Here is a 21,178-nt window from a genome sequence, read left to right as displayed (position 1 = left end):
ATAATATGGATATTCAGGAAAGAACGAACCAACAGAAGTTGTGCGGGTGGTGTAAAAACCCGAGTCATACAATGTGAATATGTCCAAATCGAAATAACTCATAATTTTATTAAATAAAACAATGAAAAAATAATTTGTATTGTCTTATTCAAAAGAACTTCTATTTTATTAAATGAAACAATATAAAAATAATTTCTACAAAAATATTCAAAACAACTTCTGTTTATTAAATGAAACAATATAAAAACAGTTTGTATAAATATATTCAAAAAAATTAATGCATATGCCGGTCGAAATCAGTGCCACATAGGGGTGGTTGACGGTTACGTGCTGGATTCTTTCTTGGCTCAGCTTCTGGTGGGGTTTATGGTTGTTCAAGATCAGCTTCTGGTTGTGGGTGTTAGGAGGATGACCCACCTCGATAGAACAAAGATTGCGGAGGTGTTTGCATCACCCACGAGGGAGGTGTTTAAATTTCATAAGACGATGGGGATTAGAAATGAGATGAGCTCCCCGACGGTGCCTTGTGCGCTCTTTCCTGCGACAATGGCCTATATATCATCAGTTGAGTCAGAGTTATCGGGAAATGAGATGCACGGGGTTATGCATTCCAACCTTGCATAAGAATGGAAAAAGGAAACATATAAGGGTTAGGATACGCACTTGGCATAATCTGAAGGGGTGTGGTGTGGACATTGTCGCTTGCTCTGTTAAGACCAGTGATTGCGTGGGTGCTATTGATAGGCCCGTCCCGTCAGCCGTTGTCCTTGGATTTAAAGGGCCCCGTTGTTCTCTTTTGACACGAAATTTTCGATGTCTCTGCTATTCCAAGAGCAAATATGGCTTACTATGGATCCTAAACCATGGCATGTAATTCGGCTCGCATGCTAACTCTGAAACGATAACCAGTTCGCGAGTAGGTATATTATCATACTGATTTTTCCACATTTTGATATATTCCGAGAGGAAGATCGGCCAATGCGTATTCGGTCATCGTAAATCAATTTTGTGCTCATCATCAAGCACCTTAGGTGCCACGGGAATTGATTGTCAGAATCTAAATTGCCACAACACTCTATCCGTCTGGTGCATTTCAACGGTAGCGTAGTTGACCAATAGGACCTTAGCGTGCAAGATGTTCAAATTCTGCAAGAATTTATCTGGAATTATTGCATGAATTGTCGGATCCTTGTATGGTGCCCATTGAAACTATACAAACGTGATAAAAATATTAGTTATATGCATAAAACTAAATACTAAATACGAAATCGACTATGTTATGTATATATAGTTCAAAATGAAATAAATATTTACATGCGCTTCCGACTGTTAGTTTAATAGAAGCCATATATCTTCAAGAGCAGTAGGTATTCCACTGTAACTTGCTGAATGGTTCCACCTATTTAAATAAAATTTTAGCATAAAATTATATTTTAAATTTATGTAATAATTGTAAAATTTAAAATAAATTTTACCTTATTAAGAGTGAGAATATATACAAGTGGTTCACTCGAGGACGTAAAAATGAAAAACAAAACCGAGCCCATGATTGTAATAGAGAGAGGCAACCTCCGATTTTAATTTTATTTGGTTACGTCGCCCGACACATCTCCCAGTACAATGTCGATAACACGACAGACCCCCAACTGAGTTCGCCAGTTGCTCTAAAATCGATGAGTTTTAGTAGCCACCTTAGATGTACAAGGTTTCATGACTTGTCCGACATCAGATAACCTCCGAAGATCTAAAGAATGTATGCCCGAACGTATCGTACTCTTTCTACTTCAATTGAATCATCCCCCGGCTCCGGGAATGTGTCTTATAACCAGTCCATATCAATCTGTCCTCCGTAAATAATATCCAGAATCACATCCAAAAGATCGTAGCATATGGCTCCCAATCAGCAGATTAAGCGAACCTGATGAATACGAACCCATCCACCGATAACCCCAATTGTAACTGCACGTCCTCCAAAGTGATGGTACATTCCCCACATGGAGGATGGAATGTGTGCGTCTTAGGTCTCCACCTGTAACAGTCCGGCTTTAGCTAAATCAGAACAGTAGTTTTGGGACCAAAAATATGAGTCATAAAAGTATTTTAATATTATTTTTGGTGTCTACAACATGTTAATTTACATGTATGAAAATTTTATCGTTTGTGTGCTCGATTTTATAAAATGACTTAACCGCATATAATGCAAAAGTGGCTAGCCATTTTTTAAAGTGCTATATTGCTATGGCTTTTATAATGTGGGGTCCTTATGTTGATATTTGACCATAGAAAATTAGCATAGACGGTTATGGACATGAGTTATAATGTTTTCATATTATTTTATAAAGGTTAAAATAGTAAATTATGTGTTAAAATGTAATTAAATAAAATTAAAACATAAAACCATGCATTATGTTCATCATCTTTGCCGAAACTTAAAAGGACAAAGAAAGAAAATAAGCTAGCTACATTCGGCCTTGGTCCAAGCTTGATTCAAGGTTCGTTTTTGCTCGATTTTTGATAATTTTTACGTTTTTGAGACTGTTGCTTCGTGTTTTAGCTAGCCCATGCTTTAATTTTTTGAATGGATGATAAATTTGAGATTTTCCATTGTTGATAGCTTGATGATTTTTGTGTTTGATGATGAAAAATAAATATATGTGGTTAGATTGTCAAGTTTAATTAAGTGATTTTTAGTAAAAATGCCTATTTAGGATTAAATTGTGAATTTTTTAAATTTAAGGGTCAAAATACGAAATAAATGAAAGATATGGACTTATATGAACTATATGGATATTCGGCCAAGCATGGGAAATATGAAAATTTGTGTATTTTGTGATTTTATGAAATATGGACTAAAATGTCAAAAATGTGAATTTTAAGGGCTAAAGTGAAAAATGCCCTAATTATGTATTTGTTGTTTGAATTGAATGTAATGTGTTATTAAATAGCCAAATTTAAATTTATATAGATCAAGAACAAAAGAAAATGGAATTAGATTGAGGGAAGTCGAAAGTGGTCTAGTAGTCGATTCCATCTGTTCGTTTCTATACGAGGTAAGTTCATAAGTAAATAAATGTTTTTAAATTCGAATGTATATGTATTATATGTGTTGAATTGAATTATAATAAATATATGTGTATATGTCGAATTGAATTAAGCATTGGAGAACTAGTTACGAGCTTGAATCTATTGAATTACGACGTCCGAAAGCCTCGTACGAACCATAGGAATAGTTAGGATACATATGTCATGACATAGGTTTCCGATATGAGTTATCGCGTAAGACCATGTCTGGGACGTTGGGGTCGATTTGAGATTTACGTGTAAGACCATGTCTGGGACATCAGCATCGTATACAATTTCGTGTAAGACCCTGTCTGGGACAGTGGCATCAATATTTGATTACATGTAAGATCACGTCTGAGACATTGGCATTGTACGAGCTTTTCGAGTTATCTGAGTATCCTTGTCGATTCCGAACGGTTCAACGGCCAATATTGAGAAATGAATGATTATGTAAAAAAAATGTATCCGATTCAGGTACGTGTGATGTGTTTATGTAATTCAGAAATGAAAAGTGGGTATGTTTCAAATGTCTATATGTGAAATACATGGCAATGAATGATGTTTATGTAGTAAGTTGAATTATATGATAAAAGTGAATGTATACATGTTTGAAATTGTTTGTATTTAGCCTATTTGAATTGGATTGTTAATAATCTTATAATGATTTATTTGTTTATGGCTTACTAAGCTTTCCAAGCTTACTTTGTGTGTTTATTCGTTGTTTTATAGATTTTGATAGCTAGCTTCGAGCTCGGGGATCTTCAAGGAAGTCCTTCACACTATCGATCTCTATTTTGGTATTTTAAAAGCTTGAAACTTTGAACATATAGCATGTATAGGCTAGTGTTAAAGTAACTATATTTTGAATTTGTCTATAAATCCATGCAAAAATGGCTAGAAATGATGCTTATATTTATGCATTTTCGGTTATGGTATATGTGTGTGATGTGTTTGGTATTTGATTTCGGTATGAAATAATGATATATATATATATAGCTTATGATTAATTAAATTTGGTAAGCTTGATATATGATTGATGAAGGTGTTTTGGTTGTGGATTGTTAATAATGCTAACGATAGTGATTTTCAGTCATGTATTAGCTTAAATTGTAAATATAAATGATGGGTTTAATCTAAATTGTGGTTCGGCAATAGTGATTTGATCATGTAGTTAATTGTTTAGTTATATGTTAATATTGAAATTGTTTGTTTTCGTTATGTGTGAACTATGCTATACTATGGTTACTTTGAGTCAAATTGAAATGGTATGCTTGCATTAGTGAAATGGTTTAGAAATAGTGAATAATGAGTATAAGTATATTCGGCTAAAGTAGTAGATCCATATTAATGAGTATGTGATATGGTTTATGTTATGTATTGAAATTATCTTGGATGACCGAATATACGGATAATTGATTGGTTATATGTATGATTTTATAATGTGAATTGGCTATATAGGTTTGGTTGTTAAATGACAATCGAGGAAAGTGTTTCAGGTTAATTTTGCTAGTTGAATTGATAAGAAGCAAGTTGGTCTTGTGTGATAATATGGTACAATGCATAATATGTGTAATAAACATGATTTGATTCGGCTTTTGTCATATGAATTAAAATGATTGGGATTGCTTTCTGATTATATTATAAGCATGTTTGGACATGTTTTTATATCACTAATGCTGTATAAATGAATTATGATTCGTTTGATGTTTAATTTAGTAATGAATTATGATTCGTTTGATGTTTAATTTGTACATATGCAAAAGCACTATAATAATAGGTTTGATATTCAACTAATGGAATAGTTGTTTTGTTAAAAGTTTTGTATATGATATGTTTAGACACATGCTAGAATATGTTTTAATTATGAAATGTTATGTTTGTTAAAATTTTAAGACTCGATATTTGATTAAGTTACGAGCATTGATGTGATTGAATTTTTAGTTGTGAAATGAAATGATCATCTATATGAACTTTGATATGATCGGTAATGCCTCGTAACCCTAATCTGGTGATGGATATGGGTTAGGGGTGTTACACCAACTCTCCACGAACACGCTGATGAGTTTCGGGTCCAACTTGCACCTCCGGCCTATATTGGCCAAGCGCCAAAAACCCGTTTCCCTCAAGTAATTTTCTATCAACGGTGATGAAGGATTAGGCATATTACGAATAAAACATTGTAACACTCGATCCACCGATTGTTATAAAAAAATATAAAAAATATTAATTAAATTACAAAAATGAAATAAAAATATTAAATAATATTAAAAAAATTAAAATTAACCCTTACCATTTCCATTTGGTTGACAAAGATATGTTTATCATCGAGACGAATTAATTATCGGGTCATTTCTAACACGATCAGATTTCTTAGAAATTATAAAAAAAATACTAATTTAGACAAAAATTTGAAATTTAGAGAGCTTTGAGAGCTTTTTTGAGGAATTTAGAGAGAAATTTGGAAGAAATTTTGTATGAAAAAATAGGTGGAAGTTTTATAATTTATTTTTCCTGATCGTTAGGCCCAACGATCAATTTTTTAAATGACCGTTGGGAGAAAAACATGGGATAAAGCGCGCCCACGTCAGTGCACTTTTGCTGACACGTGGTAAAGCGCTCCTACGTTAGCATGTTTTTCTGCATTTTCCCCTGAAAACGTGTCCATATTGGAGCGTTTTGTATTTTTTGGACCATTCTAGTAAATAATTTTTTTAGTGGCCCATTTCTGTAAATAATGTTGGAAATGGGCCTTTTCTTGTACAACACCCCACGAAAACAGTTTGAATGATTTATCAACTGTAAGTAGAGGTCCTTGTGGGCCGTTGTAAGGTATTTAAGTTTGGGTTGAGTTTGATTCGAAAAAGGGTTTAATTTTTTTGTTTAAGTGCGGTTCAATTTAAGAAAAGTAAAATTGGGTTCGATTCGGTTTGTTCATATTTAAATTTTTTTAGATTATTTTTTATTTAAAATTAATTTATTTAAGAAATATAATACACTAAAAAAAGCTAAAATAAAATTTTTCTAACATTAAAAAGTATTTATATTAAAAAATACTACCATAAATATAATAAATGATTTATTATATTAAAAAATTAAAAATATATAATAAATATTTTATTGTATTAAATATAAATTTTAAAATTTTATATTTTGAGTTGAGTTATTTAGTTGGGTAAATTTTTTTAAGTCTTGGACAATGGGTTTAATTGTCATTAGATTTGTGATTTAGTACAAATATAAATATATAATTGTTATCTAACATATATAATTAATATAATATTATTTTATAACATAATATTCGAGCCGAATTCAAGCTAAAAATCTTATCAAAGACATGACATATATAAAAAACGGACCTTAAATTTTACCCAAATTCATTTTTCAAGTTTATTTTTTCCAAATCCCCCAATTTCAGCGGCCTTGAGGCACATATTTTATATCCTCGTTTTGAAGGCGGCGACATTTATGGGGCGAGAGCTTTAACATGCATATATGTGCGAACTAGAGTTTCACGTCTCGGCTTGGGGTGTAAACTCCTCGAGGAGAATGTGTACATTAAGGAGCATTTTGGGTTGTAAATATATTAAATAATAATAGTAATAAATAAAGTGTAAAACAAAACAAAAGAATAAAAGGGGCCCGAACCCCACGAGAATATAACCATCGCTAATAATAGAACCCCACGCTAATCTACGTGTGTTTTGGCTCAATATTTATGATAAGGTCAAAATTAATTTGTAATTTAAATAGTTTATATTTCTATAAATTTTAAAGGATTAAGTTAAAATTTTGTCATTTTTAATGGGGCAAAGTGTAATTTTATTTTTACCAATTTAAAATTTTAAAAATTTAAAGGGCCTAAATAAAAATTTTTCATTTTAAGGGGTTAAGCCCCAATTAGCCCCTCTTCCCCGATACACCCCTAATTATATTTCTAACAAACAGCTTGTCAACAGCTTACAATTACTTATTTGGTGTAGTAACTCGTTAATATGAATTCAAACACTATTTCAACAATTTGTCGAGAGGTAAAAAATATATTACTATAAAAATTTATTGATATTTTTTCTAGTAGCATGTGAATAAATGTCACGACATGCATATTTCGTCGGCAAATAAGCAAGCTCATTCTAACTTTTTTAGGCAAACTCCAACAAGAGGTAAAATATATAATTATAAAAAGTTTACTGATATTTTTTGTGTTGTGTAGGGGTAAATGTCATGCCATGTAAAATTTTATTGATATTTTTCTGAGTAGCATAAGAATAAATGTCTTATTGTGTATAGCTCATCGGTAAATGAGTGAGTTCATTCTAACCTTTTTAGGCACATTCCAACAAAAGTTTTTTGTCTTTTCAGGATTGATATTGTCTTTTCAGGCTTGCTAAGTTTAATAGCAAAAACACTGATAGCATCTTAAGGAACTTGGCTAAAATTTTTACAAAATTGATAACAGTAACAATACTACCCATTAGGGATACCACTCATTAAATTGATAGCAGAAACACTGTTGCCCCTTGGGGATACTACTCGCTAAGTTAATAGCAAAAACACAGCTAACCTCTAAAGTCACTTAGTCGAGTAGAATCACTGTTAGCCTCTTAAGTCACTTAGTTAAATATCAATAATTTTAAAACAAATGGTACAAAGTTTAAAAAGCAAACACTTAAATCCTCGAAGAATATTTTACGAAATCTCAAAATGCTGGAAGATTTGAACCAATAGAAACTCTTACTAAAAATTATGAAACCATTTTCATTGATCTAGAACCAAAAAAAGAAAAGAATAGAAAACTAGCACATAGCACAAAGGCTTCACCCATACTTTTATTTTGAATAAAGTCACTTTATAACTTCTCCCTATAACCACTCTACACATGCCGGCCATCATAGCACGAGTCCCACTAAGGCCCCTTTTATATACTTCTCAGCTCCTTGATCTAGGGGTTTCCTCTCCAATCTTCTTCTTCTCTTTTCTACTTCATGTTCCCAACTTTTCTATAGAAAACTTGACTTTCCATCACGAGCCAACCACCACCATTGGCTCTCCACCTTGTCCTAAACAGAGCGAATTGACCAACACCACCACAACCTCCACATTGTTTGATCAAGTACGAAAATAATTGTATCATGTAGTGTTAGGATGAATTGTAATTTTAGATTTTTTAAATCAATATTATGAACACTTTTTTTTTGCATAGTCTCAAAGGAAAAAAAAAAGAATGATTGGGTGTTGTGCTTTTAATTTTAATTTTAATAAGAGAAGTTAAATTATAACTCTAAGGCTTAAGAAACATTCAATTTGATTTAAGAGTTATAAACATTTTGGTTCTCATCATTTTTATTATAGTTGTCACCTTTAATTACATAAAAAATTTAAAAACAAAAAATAAAAGAGAAGGCAAAACGAAATATAATTATCATTAATAACAATTTCAAAAAAAATCTTATAGCTAGTGATGACTTAGCTTAATAGTAAGTTTAAGACCTTGAAAATTTTAAGATATTATGTTCGAGTCTTAATTTTGTGAAAATCATGTGAGAATTCTCAATCCGTATCTATTTTAGTTTATGTATCACTATATGTAAGCCATGTATAAAATTATTTTTATCAAATTATATTTTATAATGATTAATTGTAATTATAATTATTCAAATATATTCTTTGTAATTGCAATTGTTACTATACTTGTAACTTCAAGAAATAAAAACTTACATAAAGTATATCATATTTAACATATATTAGAATATTGCAATCTACATTAATTTAATAATAATTCAAATATTTTTATAATTAATTATATTTTCACTTTTTTAATTGAGAATTATAAAACATAAAGATTAAAGATAACAAAAATAAATAAGTTAATTGCACTATGCATTAGACCTGTTCATGGGCCGGGTCGGGTCGGGTCGGGCCCGAAAATTTTTTTGGCCCGCCTCCTAGGCCCGGGCCCGGCCCGAAATATGGGCCTAAAATTTTTCCCAAGCCAGACCCGGGAAAAATATCATAAGCCCGAGCCCGGCCCGGCCCATTTTTTAATAAACATTAAAAAATTATTTTAAAAATAAAAAAATAAAAAAAATTTAAAAGTATTTTAAAATTAAAAAATAAAAATAAAAAATATATATTTATTATATTCAGGCCGGGCCAGGTCGGGCCCGGGCCAAAAAAATGGTGCCCGAGGCCCGGCCCATTTTTTAAACGGGCCTCATTTTTTTGCCCAAGCCCATATTTCGGGCCTATATTTTTACCCGAACCCTCCCATATTTCGGGCGGGCCGTCGGGCCGGGCTGGGCCGCCCGGCCCATGTACAGGTCTACTATGCATCCCCAAACTATAATATTTATTTTAAAGTGGTACTCGAATTTTTAAAATGAAAAGTTTAAAGAAAAAAATATCGTAAAAATGGATTCTGTAAAAATATTGGTTTTGAGGTTCTGTAAAAGCTTTATCGCTCAATAGTTTGGGGATGTAATTAGAATGTTTTGAATTTTGAGAGTCAATTTAAACTTAGGGTCATAGTTTGAAGATATCTGGTGCAATTAACTCAAAATAAAAAAAATATTAATTAATAAAAGATAAAACTGTCCTTTTATTAGAATTCATTTAACACAAACGGATTGTGTATTTTTCATCAAACCTTAAGAGTGTGTTTGGATGAAGAAATATAATTTTTTTTTGAGATTTTCAAAATGCTAGAATTTTAGAGTTTATCAATTCAAAATGCTAAGATTTGTAATTGATTTGTTTGGATATATAATCGATTTATAAAAAAAATTAGGTTATTAGAATTTTGCAAATTAAAAAATAATTATAAAAGAATAATTATGTTAAAAATAAAAAAATTCAATATTGACATCATTATATTTGTAAAAAGTTATAAATAGTTTTAATAAAAAAAGACTTTAAAAAGTATATATTATAATTAAAAAAGTAATAACTTTTTCAAAATTTCTCATAAACTTACTTCAAAAATCCATACCGAATATTTAATATATTAATTATTTTAAAAATAATCATTTTTTAATTTAAAAAATTCCAATAACCTAATTTTCTTAAATTAATTAATTATTTAAAATTTTTTAAAATACTTCATCGAAATACATTCTAAGGGAGTAGGTGAATTTTTATCAAACCTCAAGGGTTAGAATACTTTTCCCAAAAAAAAATTATATAAATATATGATAACTTTTAACATAACTAAGCCATGTGAAAATACGAATATATGATAACATGAACAAGCAATGAATCTTACAAGCACATCTTTACATTAATGGAGTTGGAGAGTTGAAAAATATAAAAGCTACAAATTGATCAAATTCTTAAAACAGTAAGTACCAAGAAGGAACCAACAAACAAGAAGGGCCGCAAAGAGAGCCAAGAAAAACAGGTATGTGGTGCCACCAAACGTAAGCCCAAGACCGGTTACGACAACAAATGGCATGAAAGACCGAAAAAATGCTAATTTGCTCACCCACTGGCCTTTGAGTAAGAGGAGAAGTGCAACGTTCACTACATTCCACCCTCCATAACGGAACCCTAACTTGTTCAGGTTGTTTGCTACAAATGAATGACAATTGCATGTGAATAGGTTGTATGACCGGTGTTGGAACTCCATCGTGCTTTTTCGAAGTGCTTCGTCCCATGTTAACGACTCTCTTCTAGGTTCATCATCCTGGTATTCTTCATCTCCTTTAAGTGCAGATGAATGGGGAGAAATGCCGCATTCCTAAGAAAAAAATTCTCTAAAGATTACATCCTTAACCGAGGAAGAACAATCAAGAAACAAATACTTGAGTAGAAATGCTAGCACATATATAATTCCTATTATTGGCACTCATCATAACTATCCATACTCAAATTTTTGCTCTCCCATCAACCAAACCGAAGTACAGCCATGAAATATTAAAAGAAACCCTAGTTATATTCTACATTGGTGCAACCTATTTCCTGTCATTTGCACCATCTTAGGTACCAATGCCCCCAATTTTTCCATCAAATTTGCCAATAATGAATTCATGAATTATTGAAAAGCAATGGAATTTATAGTCTATTACAATGATTCTCTACCAAATCCTCATCTAAGGTAAATGCATGCAGCACAATAGAACCAGAGTAAAACCATTCTAAGAATCAGCCGTTGTACCTTCACAAATTATTGTGAAGCTTAGAAATTCACTTTGGGTAGCCAATTACAACTCTTCCCTATCAAATTCCCATCTAAGGTAAGAGCCTAAAGCACAACGGAACCAATAAATCCTACTTCAGAAAATCTGTCACAGTGCATTTACAAATCATTGAAAACCATATTAGGAGTTTATAGTCTATTACGGTTCTTCCCTATCAAATCCCCACCTAATGAAAATGTGTAAAAGCACAATGGACCCGGAAAATCCTACTCTCGAGAATCTGCCATTTTGCTTTCACAAATTCTTGAAAAGCTTATGAATTCACATTGGGTAACCTATGACAACTCTTCCCTATCAAATCCCAATCAAAGGTAAGGGCATAAGCTCAATGGAAGCAGTAACTCCTACTTCAGAAAACCTGCCATAGTGCATTCACATTCATTGAAAAGCATAGGAATTTACATTGGGTAGCCTATGACTACTCTTCCCTATCAGATCCCTATCTAAGGTACAGGCGTAAAGCACAAAAGGCACCAATATAAATCTAACTTTCAAATTCTTAATCCAGTTAAAGTTGTCATGTAATTTTCCCGTACTGCAACCTTTTTGTTTGGGAATAAATAAATGAAATTCAAGAAAAAAAAATAGAGATAAGAGAGGCAAAAGGAGTTGGAAGATGGAGTTATACACCTTATCTTTGTTAATTTGGAGATAGCGAGCCACTGGTCCGAAGGTGAAATGGTCAACACATACAAAATTAGGCCCTGCAAAATCTAGAATAATTCCATCTTCTCTGCAAATTCCGACATGTCCAATGAAAGGAACCAGCCATGAAAGAACGGGTAGAGGCGCCCAAACAATGCAGCATGGAAACCGATTCCTCGATGGATCAATATCCATACTGTGTGGGGCCGTAAAACCACCTTCCATCATTAACTGACGATCTGAATCTACTTGTTCTTCCATTTCCAGCTGATCTAAAATTGAAAAAAAGAATATTAAAAACAAAAACACCGATTATTCCAAAGCAGATTGAAAAACTGTGATAAATTTTTAGAATCAACCATCCATTAGCGAAGGAGAGAAGATTGAGTAGAAAGCAAAATAAACGGGCGAAAATTCGATTAAGAAATCAAAGAGAATTTCTTCTGGGAACTGATAAAGAATGACTGTTGGAAAATGGAAAAGTTGAGATTAGAGCGCACCTTTGTGGTCGGAGAGAACAAACGAAGACCCAGCGGAGAGTGGAGGAATTGGGCGGCCAGTGATGGGTTAAAAGGGGGCCGGGCTTCTTTTTGAATTTTGTTGGGTGTTTAATATTTTTCTTCTGATTCTTGTACTTTTTTCCATGTTTCTTTTTGGTTAAACTCTGCTATAAGTCAAGTAATTTGCAAAAGTTTTGGATTTAATGATCATTTTTAATCCTATCTTTTTTAAATTTTCAGTTTTCACCAAACGGTAATTATTAAATTAATTAAGTTAAATTGCTATTTCTAAAATCTGATATGTCAAACATATTATCATATGTGTAATATCATGTCAACTTGATATTTTCATATATTATTCACGAAAACTCCAGTTAATGGTTAACGACGGTCATTTACGTTAAGGCTGAAATTTCAAAAATTGAAAAAGCATGGAAACTTATAATGATACAATCAGAGAATATAGATCAAATCTACAATTGTATGTATAGCACATGAATGATAATTAAATTTTACCAAACAAATTTAAATGTTATTATTTGTGTCAAGACTAAATTGACCAACTCAAAAAAATATATAAACTAAAAATGATGAAATTAAATCCACAAGTAATAATAAAATTTGACCCATTCCTTTTCTATGTTAATTTATTTATTTTTACAATATTAGCAAAAGGTTGTTGGATGTTGTGAGTATAGTGTGTTTAAAGTACATCCTCGAGCATAATTAATTAGGGATTTAAAAGTTTACATTAATTTTGATCAAATTTTATTCTTTTAACATTGTATTTGTTTTTAGATAATATCTAGTTGGTTTTCATTAATATTGGGAGAGAGAAACGGTTCAAATAATAAGACAATCTCGATAATATATAGCTACAAACTCATATTTTACAAGTAAATAATAATTTATTTTGTTCTCTAACTTTGAAAAAAAGTTTATTTTAGTCTTATATATAATTTGTTTTACTTCTTTTTAATTCTTGAATTTGTATTGTTTATCAAATCACTCCAAAATAGACAAAATTTTACCCAATTTAACCATTAATGATTTTTTAAAATTTAAAAATATTAAAAAAAATCTCTTTTAATTTTTTTAAAAATAACTTTTTTTAATTTTAAAAATTTAAAAAAAAAACCTTAATGAATTGTTGGTGTGATATCCATATGGATGCAATGTCTACAAAGTTAACGAACATTAATATTTCCATCCATTTTGAGGTTTGACAAATAATACAAATTTAAAGACTCAAACATGTGAAAATTTTAATTGAGAGTTAAAATAATATTTTTTGTAAAGATAAATAATGAAATAAATCATTATGCCAAAATTAAATAATAACTCTGAAACAGAGAAACCAAAAGACAAAAGCCCACAAGCTAGACTATTCCAAATCATCAATTGTAGAATTAAGCTTGAAAAACATGAAACTATGGTGAAACTGAGAATCAAACACATCATCTTTAATATTTATGCAGTCCATTAATTAGCCTCCACAAACATCATCATCTTCTATTCAGTAAGCATTTCTTCCCCTCAAAACCTCTTCTTTGCTACTTCATACATCCTCATTTCCCGTTTCTTACAACATCCTCAATTCGCAAAGTTAAGAGATAATGAATGTATCTCGCGAATATAAGCATCCATTTTTCACCAATTATAAAAGGTTACAAAACTATCCTTTAATTATTCATTTTTTTTTGTCATTAACCAATGAATTACTAATTGAAAGATAATTTAATAATTTTTAAGATTAGAATAATCACAATTTTAACCCTCAATATTTAAATTGTGTCAATTTAGTCTATATTTAAAAAAAAAACTATTTACACTGTGTAATTTAGTTTTTTTTACAAATTTATTTTTATTTATGATATTGAAGGTTAACTTTAAAAGAACGAGAATCTTAAAATTTTTGGGTGTTCTCATTTTTGGTATATTTTCGAGTTGATAGATTTTTTTAATTTTTTAGGTGAGAGATTCACAAAGAAAATCAATATTGAAAAAAAAATTCAAATTATACAATGTGTAGACGTTGAGGATTAAATTGATGTAATATATAAATGTTAAGGATTAGAGTTATTATTATGTAAATTCTTTTAGCTCTTTGAGTGCTGGTGATAGAAAATGAAAAAGAGTGAAAAGGGAAAAAGAACCCGATATCTGTAGTTTACCTTAAAGATTGCTACTTTTCATGTGAATCGGTGGCAAATAAACATGGTGATTATTAAAATTTGGAAATAGGTGTGTACTTCATATTCACTAATATCATAAAATAACAACAATAGACAAAATGATGATCCAAACCAACAGGGTCAAATAAACATAAATAAATACATAAGCATGGCTGTTAGAGCTCAGAGAAGGCACCCTCTGTGTTCCATTCAAAATTAATAATAAAAAATGATTTCATATGTCATCCATGATGCATGTTGATCAAAACAATTCAACTTTTCTTTTTCCCATTTCAATTGTTGGAAACTCCGTCATTCACGTTTGCTGTCCTTCAATTTCAATAGCAGCAGGCTGCTTCAATGGCATTAGTGTGGATTGGATGACTGACTTTGCCATGGAGCTGATATGAAAATTCATCCATTTGCCTCAGCTCTGCAATTTATTTCCCAGCAATGGCCGAATGAAGGTGGATTCCATGTCATTATTTTCAGACACTGAATAAATTGGTTCATTTTCAGACAGATACTTGCTCTCTTCACTTTTTCCTAGGATAACCAGATACAATCCAGCTATTATCAATGCTGCTCCTACTACCCTGCAAGTTTCACATATTTTGCAAGCTATATTCAATGTCACTCCAACCCTGCAAAGTATGATTGTAGGCAACAATGTATGGGTTAAAAGTTAAGGCTTACCCTCCCAAGTAGAATTCTTCACCCAATGTAACAGTGGCTATTAAAGCCGCAAGTAAGGTTTGCAGAGGCAAATACATTGAGACAAACAAAGGGCCTCCTCTATCAACAACATATATTTGTATAGCAAACACCATTGCTGAAGCTACGAGTCCCTGCACCACATCAAGCACTTTCCAATCATTTCAAAGGAAAACCGTAAACTCAACAACTTCAAGGATTAAACTGTAGGGGTTTTAAGCATTTTAAGGTTGCCGATACTGACCGCATAGAAAATAGTGAAGACTTAGCTGCCGGAGTGAACTTGCCAAGACTGGGGGTCTCTTTCAATGGTGGCTGCAATCGCTCCGAATTGCAAAACAGCGAAAAAGCAAGCGTATGAAACGAAGGAGAGGCGAGCTGGGTATTTCTTTAGGACCGGTGCTTGTAACACAATCCAGCTTGACCAACAAAGGGAATGGCCAACGAGACATAAGCAACCGATTGCCCAGTTCTTCCCTTCAGCATCTCCTAAAGATGAAAAATGTGGCTTGTTTGAGGGTGAATTTGGAGTGTAAACAGTTGGTCCCTTATAAAGCGTTATTACTAAAGCTCCAGCTACTGAAGCAATAGTCCCTAGCACCTTGACTATTCCATCTTTACGATCCAAGTGTACTTGTTCCATCCTTCAAAGAAAAAGACAATTATGATCCTTGGAAATTAGAGAAAATAAGCAAATCAGTATCGGATATTAACACGGTGTGTATGTAATAAGGGTCTATGTCTCACCTAAGTAAGGCAGCCATGATAAAAGTCACAGCTGGGACAGAATTCTCAGTAGCAGAAGCCAATGAAGGCGATGTGTTGTCTAAGCCAAATATGTAAAATCCTTGATTCAAAGTTATTCTAGCAAAACAGAAATATCAGTAAATAACTTCATTGATTGATATAAAAAGTGGAAAATTTGTCCAGAAATGATTCATACCCTATAAATCCAAGAAAGAAGAATTGTATCAGAAAAGAAATGGTCAGTGCTGGTCTCTTTTTCCTGTAAAACGAACCAGAGAAATAAAAAAATTGTGAAAAATAAATAAAACCCAAATGAAAAAGATTCTTGATTTTCCTACTCAAATTAATGGCCATACTTTTCTAGGAAATAAGCAGAGGGAGCCAAGGCAAGCAGGGCTAAGATGTTCCTATAAAATGGGAAAACTAGCTTGCTTACACCCATATTAAGAGCAACTCTCATAATTACATGGTTCACGGCATAACCAAGCTGAAAAATTGTCATGGCAATATGCAGCTTTGCTCGTTCCGGCACCCTACATGTTCTTGTAGCAGAGGCTAACCCAGAGCCAGCTTCCGCCATTGGAGAAGAGCAATTGAAAAGGAAGGGGAAACGGTGAGAATTGAGAGGATGTTAATATGATATAAAATTATTGAGGAAACGACAACTACTTTTGTATTCAAAGCTTAATATAGTAACTTTATAATTATTTTATTTGTGGGGGACACAGTCCTAATTTCTTACTGGATATTTGCGTCTCCGGTTCGATTGCCAACTTGTTCATTTGCACATGATCAGATTTCCTTTGTTTTTTTTTCTTTTTGATATTATTTTGAAAAAAAAAACCAATAGTTTAATCATGTGTGATGAAATAGATGATGCAAAAGAACAACCACAAGGGTAACTATTGGGTGTTTCCCATATATAGAATTCCAAGGCAATGGAGCTTATATATGCCTTTTTTATTTCCTTTTCACTCACTTTTTTGATGCAGCCAATGACACTTTGGCAGCTGTGGCGGGCTCCTAATAGTATTGTGGGGCTTGCATGGGCATATGATGCTATCTTGGCAATGGCAGCTCTTGAGGGGGTGATGTAAGGTGGTACAGTGATTTCCAACACTGAATTTGGAGCCAATCTCATTGAGTGAGCATTAAAATCAGAAAATGCTCCTTGCAGCAGGAAACCAAACAGGTGAGCCATGAGAATCAGTTGATCCCTCAGGGTAGGCCTCGGCCTCAGGTCCTAGGCACATGCAGTGGTGCTGCCAGTCATTCAAATTATTGACATTTTGGCACTCTAGGCCTATTCTGTTTTATAAATGTCTACAAGCCTTCACCCCAAAAACAAAGTCCCACTGGCCATTGCCTGTGAACTGTGAATGTCATTACTGCTTATTATTATCTCATTTAAATGTGGCTGGGCTGCTGGGGCAATTTGTTGAGAGATGTCCTGCCAATAAATATGCACAAACTCTGGGGAAATCCTTTAATCAGAATAGTTTCATTATGATTCAAAATCTTTGTTCAGTTAGAGCCAAATTTCTTCTTTTTTTTTCAAGGCCAAACATTTACATATGATTCTTCAGTCAAATCCATGAATCAAATCCAACACCATAAAAATCCCACTTCAAAGAAAGCATGCCTATACCAAGAAACAACAAAATAGAAAAAAGGGATCCATTGACAGTAAGTATAAGATTATGTGAAAACTAAATCAAAGTCACTGCTCCCTCCCCACACCTACATTTACAATGAACTTTAGACCTAAAACATAGTCATTCTCTTCCATGATGAAGATGAAATATAAGATAACCTCAAAGAGACATGCCATTATCACAGCGCACTCAACAAAATCTTGCAGTGAACTTACTAAGTTCACAACCCAGAAATGATCTTCTAATCCACAGGCAGCTTTACAGTTCACAAGTCAATTTATTTCCTTCTTTCTAACATTAACTTGCAGCTAGAAGGCTTTGCAATGTACCATTATGGACTGCATCACTGAGATCTACATAGTTGCAAATAAGTACGAAAAGTGAAAGTCAATATATATATATAAGTAATATCAAGGAAGACAAATACTATGGAGCCTAAGTATCTAACCATCAGAGCCTCCAATATGCTTTCCATTCACAAACACTTGTGGAACAGTTCCATGACCTACCAAATCCAGGATGACATACTGGATTTCAGCTCCATCATCTAAAACAAAAGCTCAACAAGTCAAAGCTTCATTTAAAATTACTCTTTTTGAACATATATATCTAAAGAAGTTGGAATTGTATAAAAGGTCCCTGGACTATGTGTTTTTGGCAGATTTTGCCCCTCTACCATAATTTGCTCATCTCTACTTTCAATTGATTCAATCAAATAATTTGACTACCTTATTTTTCTTTAAACATTTGACGTACAAAAAATGCCAATATGTATATGGCACATCATCATATGATAAAAAAAAAAGCGATGTCAAACTGTTTGACTGAATTAACAGAACATATTGATCTCGAGATTGAAAATACACATCTCGAGACATAGAGAACTAAAAATGATCAAATTATAGTAGAGAGACTAAATCCATAAAAAATGCCTAGTACAAGGACCTTCTATACAATTTAACCTATAAAGAACATACATATCAGAAGCAAATGAAGAACATCCACAAATACCTCGGAGATCAAGCTCTACAACATAAGGTTTCTCATTTAACTCAGCGAAAATGCGCTTGGCACGCATGCAATGCCTACGAACAAGACAAAGCGAAAGAAGTTGGAGCAACCCATCAATGAATTGACGTTTCAGTTCAACTTTAGAAGAAATACCCACGAAGAAAATGGGGTTAAAAAAGGGCAATAAGATTGATTATGCGGAGTACTAGATAACTATGATATATTGATTCTTTATTATGAAGATTGAGAGGTTTAGATGAAACTGTAAATAACAAAGACATACGGGCAATAGGATTTGGAGAACATAACGATCTTGTTGGAGAAGATGGCGTTTTGGACAAAGGCGGAGGCTGAATTGTTGGCTTTGGCTAGCCTCAGAGCATTTCCAATCACCAGCAACACCAAAACTGCGCCAAGTAGTGAAAGGATCAACCTCGATTGCCTCACCATGTCTTCTATTTCTTTTATTCCAAAGGGGGGAATTTCTGGGGTTTTGCCTGTAACTCACAAAGGAATCAACTTTACCAATTTGTAGAGTTTCATAAACATCAAAGTGTGTGTTTGATTCATCATCTCCAGAGGCCTAGGCGAGTAGCCCATCAAATTTGAGGCCAATTCTAGTTCATTGGACTTCCAAGTTTGAGACTTCGACCCAAAAATGGCGGAAGAATAAACAGCTATACTAACGCCCAATAAGTACAAATAGCCCCTCCAATACTAATTAACCATGTTCATGTATTGCAAAATATATATATTTTTTCTTTTAATTCATAAATGTGTATTTCCAAAACGAAAATTAAATTATGGCGCAATATATTTATTTAAAATTACATGAAAATCAAATATAGTTTAGTTGAAAGGGTAGAAATGAGTGTGATTGTTTCATCTTTTGACTTCAAAACTTGTCACGTATTTTTTAAATTTTATATAAAAAGACAAAAAGAAAATTCTCAAAATTAAGGGCGAATAAATCTCAATTCAACTTAAAAAATCGATTTTTTTTAAAATTTTGAGATAATCGAATTGAAAATTTATTTGATATTTTTTTAGTTAACTCAAATAAGTAATTCAGTTATTCGAGTTGAGTTGAATTTTACAATCTGAATAGCTCGAATAATTCGAATAACTTAAATGGTAGGCTGGTCTAAAAGAACAATTTGATCCCTGTTAATTTCAAAAATGAGCAAATTGGTCTCTTTCAAAAAAAAAATTCAAAATAATTTCCAAATTTTCAAAATTTTATAAAAAATCCAAAATTTCATATTTTTAAATTATAAAAAATAAAAATTCTAAAAAATGTAAAGAATAAAAATGTTTAAATTTTTTTTAAAAAAATCAAAATAATAATTTTGATGACTTAAACAAGTAAATTACCGATTAAAGTTTATCATACTAAAATATCTCATTTTTCTCCTATTTTTCTTTGAAAGAGGTTTCAAATATATATTGTTTTAAATTTATGTGCTCTAATATGAAATTAGTTATAATGTAACAATATTTTTATTTTGACAAGTTTAATTTTTTTAATTTAATCCGAACTATTTCACCCGATTCAAAAAAATTTAAATCGAGTTAGGATGATAAAATAAGACTCATCAACTCGACTAACTCGAAATTTTTCACTTGATTCAATCAAATGCTTACCCTTACTCAAAATAATATTTATTGTTTTGTTAAAATAAAATCTTAATATATAAATATAGATTAGAGGTGCTCATGGGCCGGGCCCAGAAAAAATTTTGGCCCGGGCCCAGCCCAAAATATGGGCCTAAAATTTTGCCCAGGCCCGGCTCGGGAAAAAATTCCTAAGCCCGAGCTCGGCCTGGCCCAGCCTATTTTTTTAATAAACACCAAAAATTCATTTTAAAAATAAAAAAATAAAAAAAAAGTATTTTAAAATTAAAAAAATATATATTATATATTCGGGCTGGCACGGGCCGGGCCCGGGTCAAAAAAGTGATACCCGACGTCCGGCCCGTTTTCTAAACAAGTCTCTTTTTTGTCCAAACCCATATTTCGGGCCTATATTTTTACCCGGACCCTCCCATATTTTGGGAGGGCCGTTGGGCCGAGCCAGGCCGCCCGACCCATGAGCACCTCTAATATAGATAGATAATTGATGTATTGAAAAAGGAATAATTACATATACCTGTATGTATGTATATATCCTTTCTTTAGTAGAAAACACTGCAAAGGTGTTATATCTCTATCACATATAAAATATTTATTTTTAATTAAACTAAATTATCTGATTTTAATAACAATATTATCTAGATAGAATTTAGGACATTTATTTTCTCTTAGATTGCGTTGTTAGTTAACTTTGTAACTACTCCAGTATTACGTGTTTGGAAGCTCTAGTGGATAATATTCAACGCAATATAATTTTAATTTTAAAAAATTAAAACATGTAAAGCAACATGAATATAAAAAAAATTTAAAATATAAATACATAAGCTATTAGATAAAATTAAAAT

General features: G+C 32.2%; 2 protein-coding genes and 1 pseudogene across 5 annotated transcripts; all 3 read right to left on the bottom strand.

Annotated features, from left to right (window-relative positions):
• Positions 1 to 10,276: 10,276 nt before the first annotated feature.
• Positions 10,277 to 12,550, bottom strand: LOC107914285 (protein RTE1-HOMOLOG). Of its 4 annotated transcripts, none has more exons than XM_016843159.2 (3): positions 12,401 to 12,550; positions 11,886 to 12,167; positions 10,277 to 10,795 (listed from the first exon to the last, which is right to left on the bottom strand). In XM_016843159.2, the coding sequence occupies exons 2-3, from the start codon at positions 12,159 to 12,161 to the stop codon at positions 10,370 to 10,372; spliced, it is 702 nt and encodes a 233-aa protein (XP_016698648.1). In that variant the 5' UTR covers positions 12,162 to 12,167; positions 12,401 to 12,550; the 3' UTR covers positions 10,277 to 10,369. The 4 variants fall into 4 exon arrangements, with proteins under 4 accessions (XP_016698648.1, XP_016698647.1, XP_016698645.1 ...); XM_016843158.2 differs by having other exon boundaries at positions 11,886 to 12,172; positions 12,401 to 12,494; XM_016843156.2 differs by lacking the exon at positions 12,401 to 12,550 and adding an exon at positions 12,260 to 12,396 and having other exon boundaries at positions 11,886 to 12,172.
• Positions 12,551 to 14,624: 2,074 nt separating this feature from the next.
• Positions 14,625 to 16,707, bottom strand: LOC107914286 (WAT1-related protein At3g53210-like; annotated as a pseudogene).
• A 991-nt stretch (positions 16,708 to 17,698) lies between these two features.
• On the bottom strand, positions 17,699 to 19,387 carry LOC107914287 (glutaredoxin-C3). The gene is made up of 4 exons (XM_016843160.2): positions 18,985 to 19,387; positions 18,702 to 18,775; positions 18,139 to 18,237; positions 17,699 to 18,043 (listed from the first exon to the last, which is right to left on the bottom strand). The coding sequence occupies exons 1-4, from the start codon at positions 19,149 to 19,151 to the stop codon at positions 17,988 to 17,990; spliced, it is 396 nt and encodes a 131-aa protein (XP_016698649.1). The 5' UTR covers positions 19,152 to 19,387; the 3' UTR covers positions 17,699 to 17,987.
• Positions 19,388 to 21,178: the final 1,791 nt, after the last annotated feature.

The sequence above is a fragment of the Gossypium hirsutum genome, chromosome D10 (genome assembly GCF_007990345.1).
Source record: "Gossypium hirsutum isolate 1008001.06 chromosome D10, Gossypium_hirsutum_v2.1, whole genome shotgun sequence".
Taxonomy (NCBI): Eukaryota; Viridiplantae; Streptophyta; class Magnoliopsida; order Malvales; family Malvaceae; genus Gossypium; species Gossypium hirsutum.
Note: the sequence above shows the minus strand (reverse complement) of the source record. Positions and strands in the feature narration are given on the sequence as shown.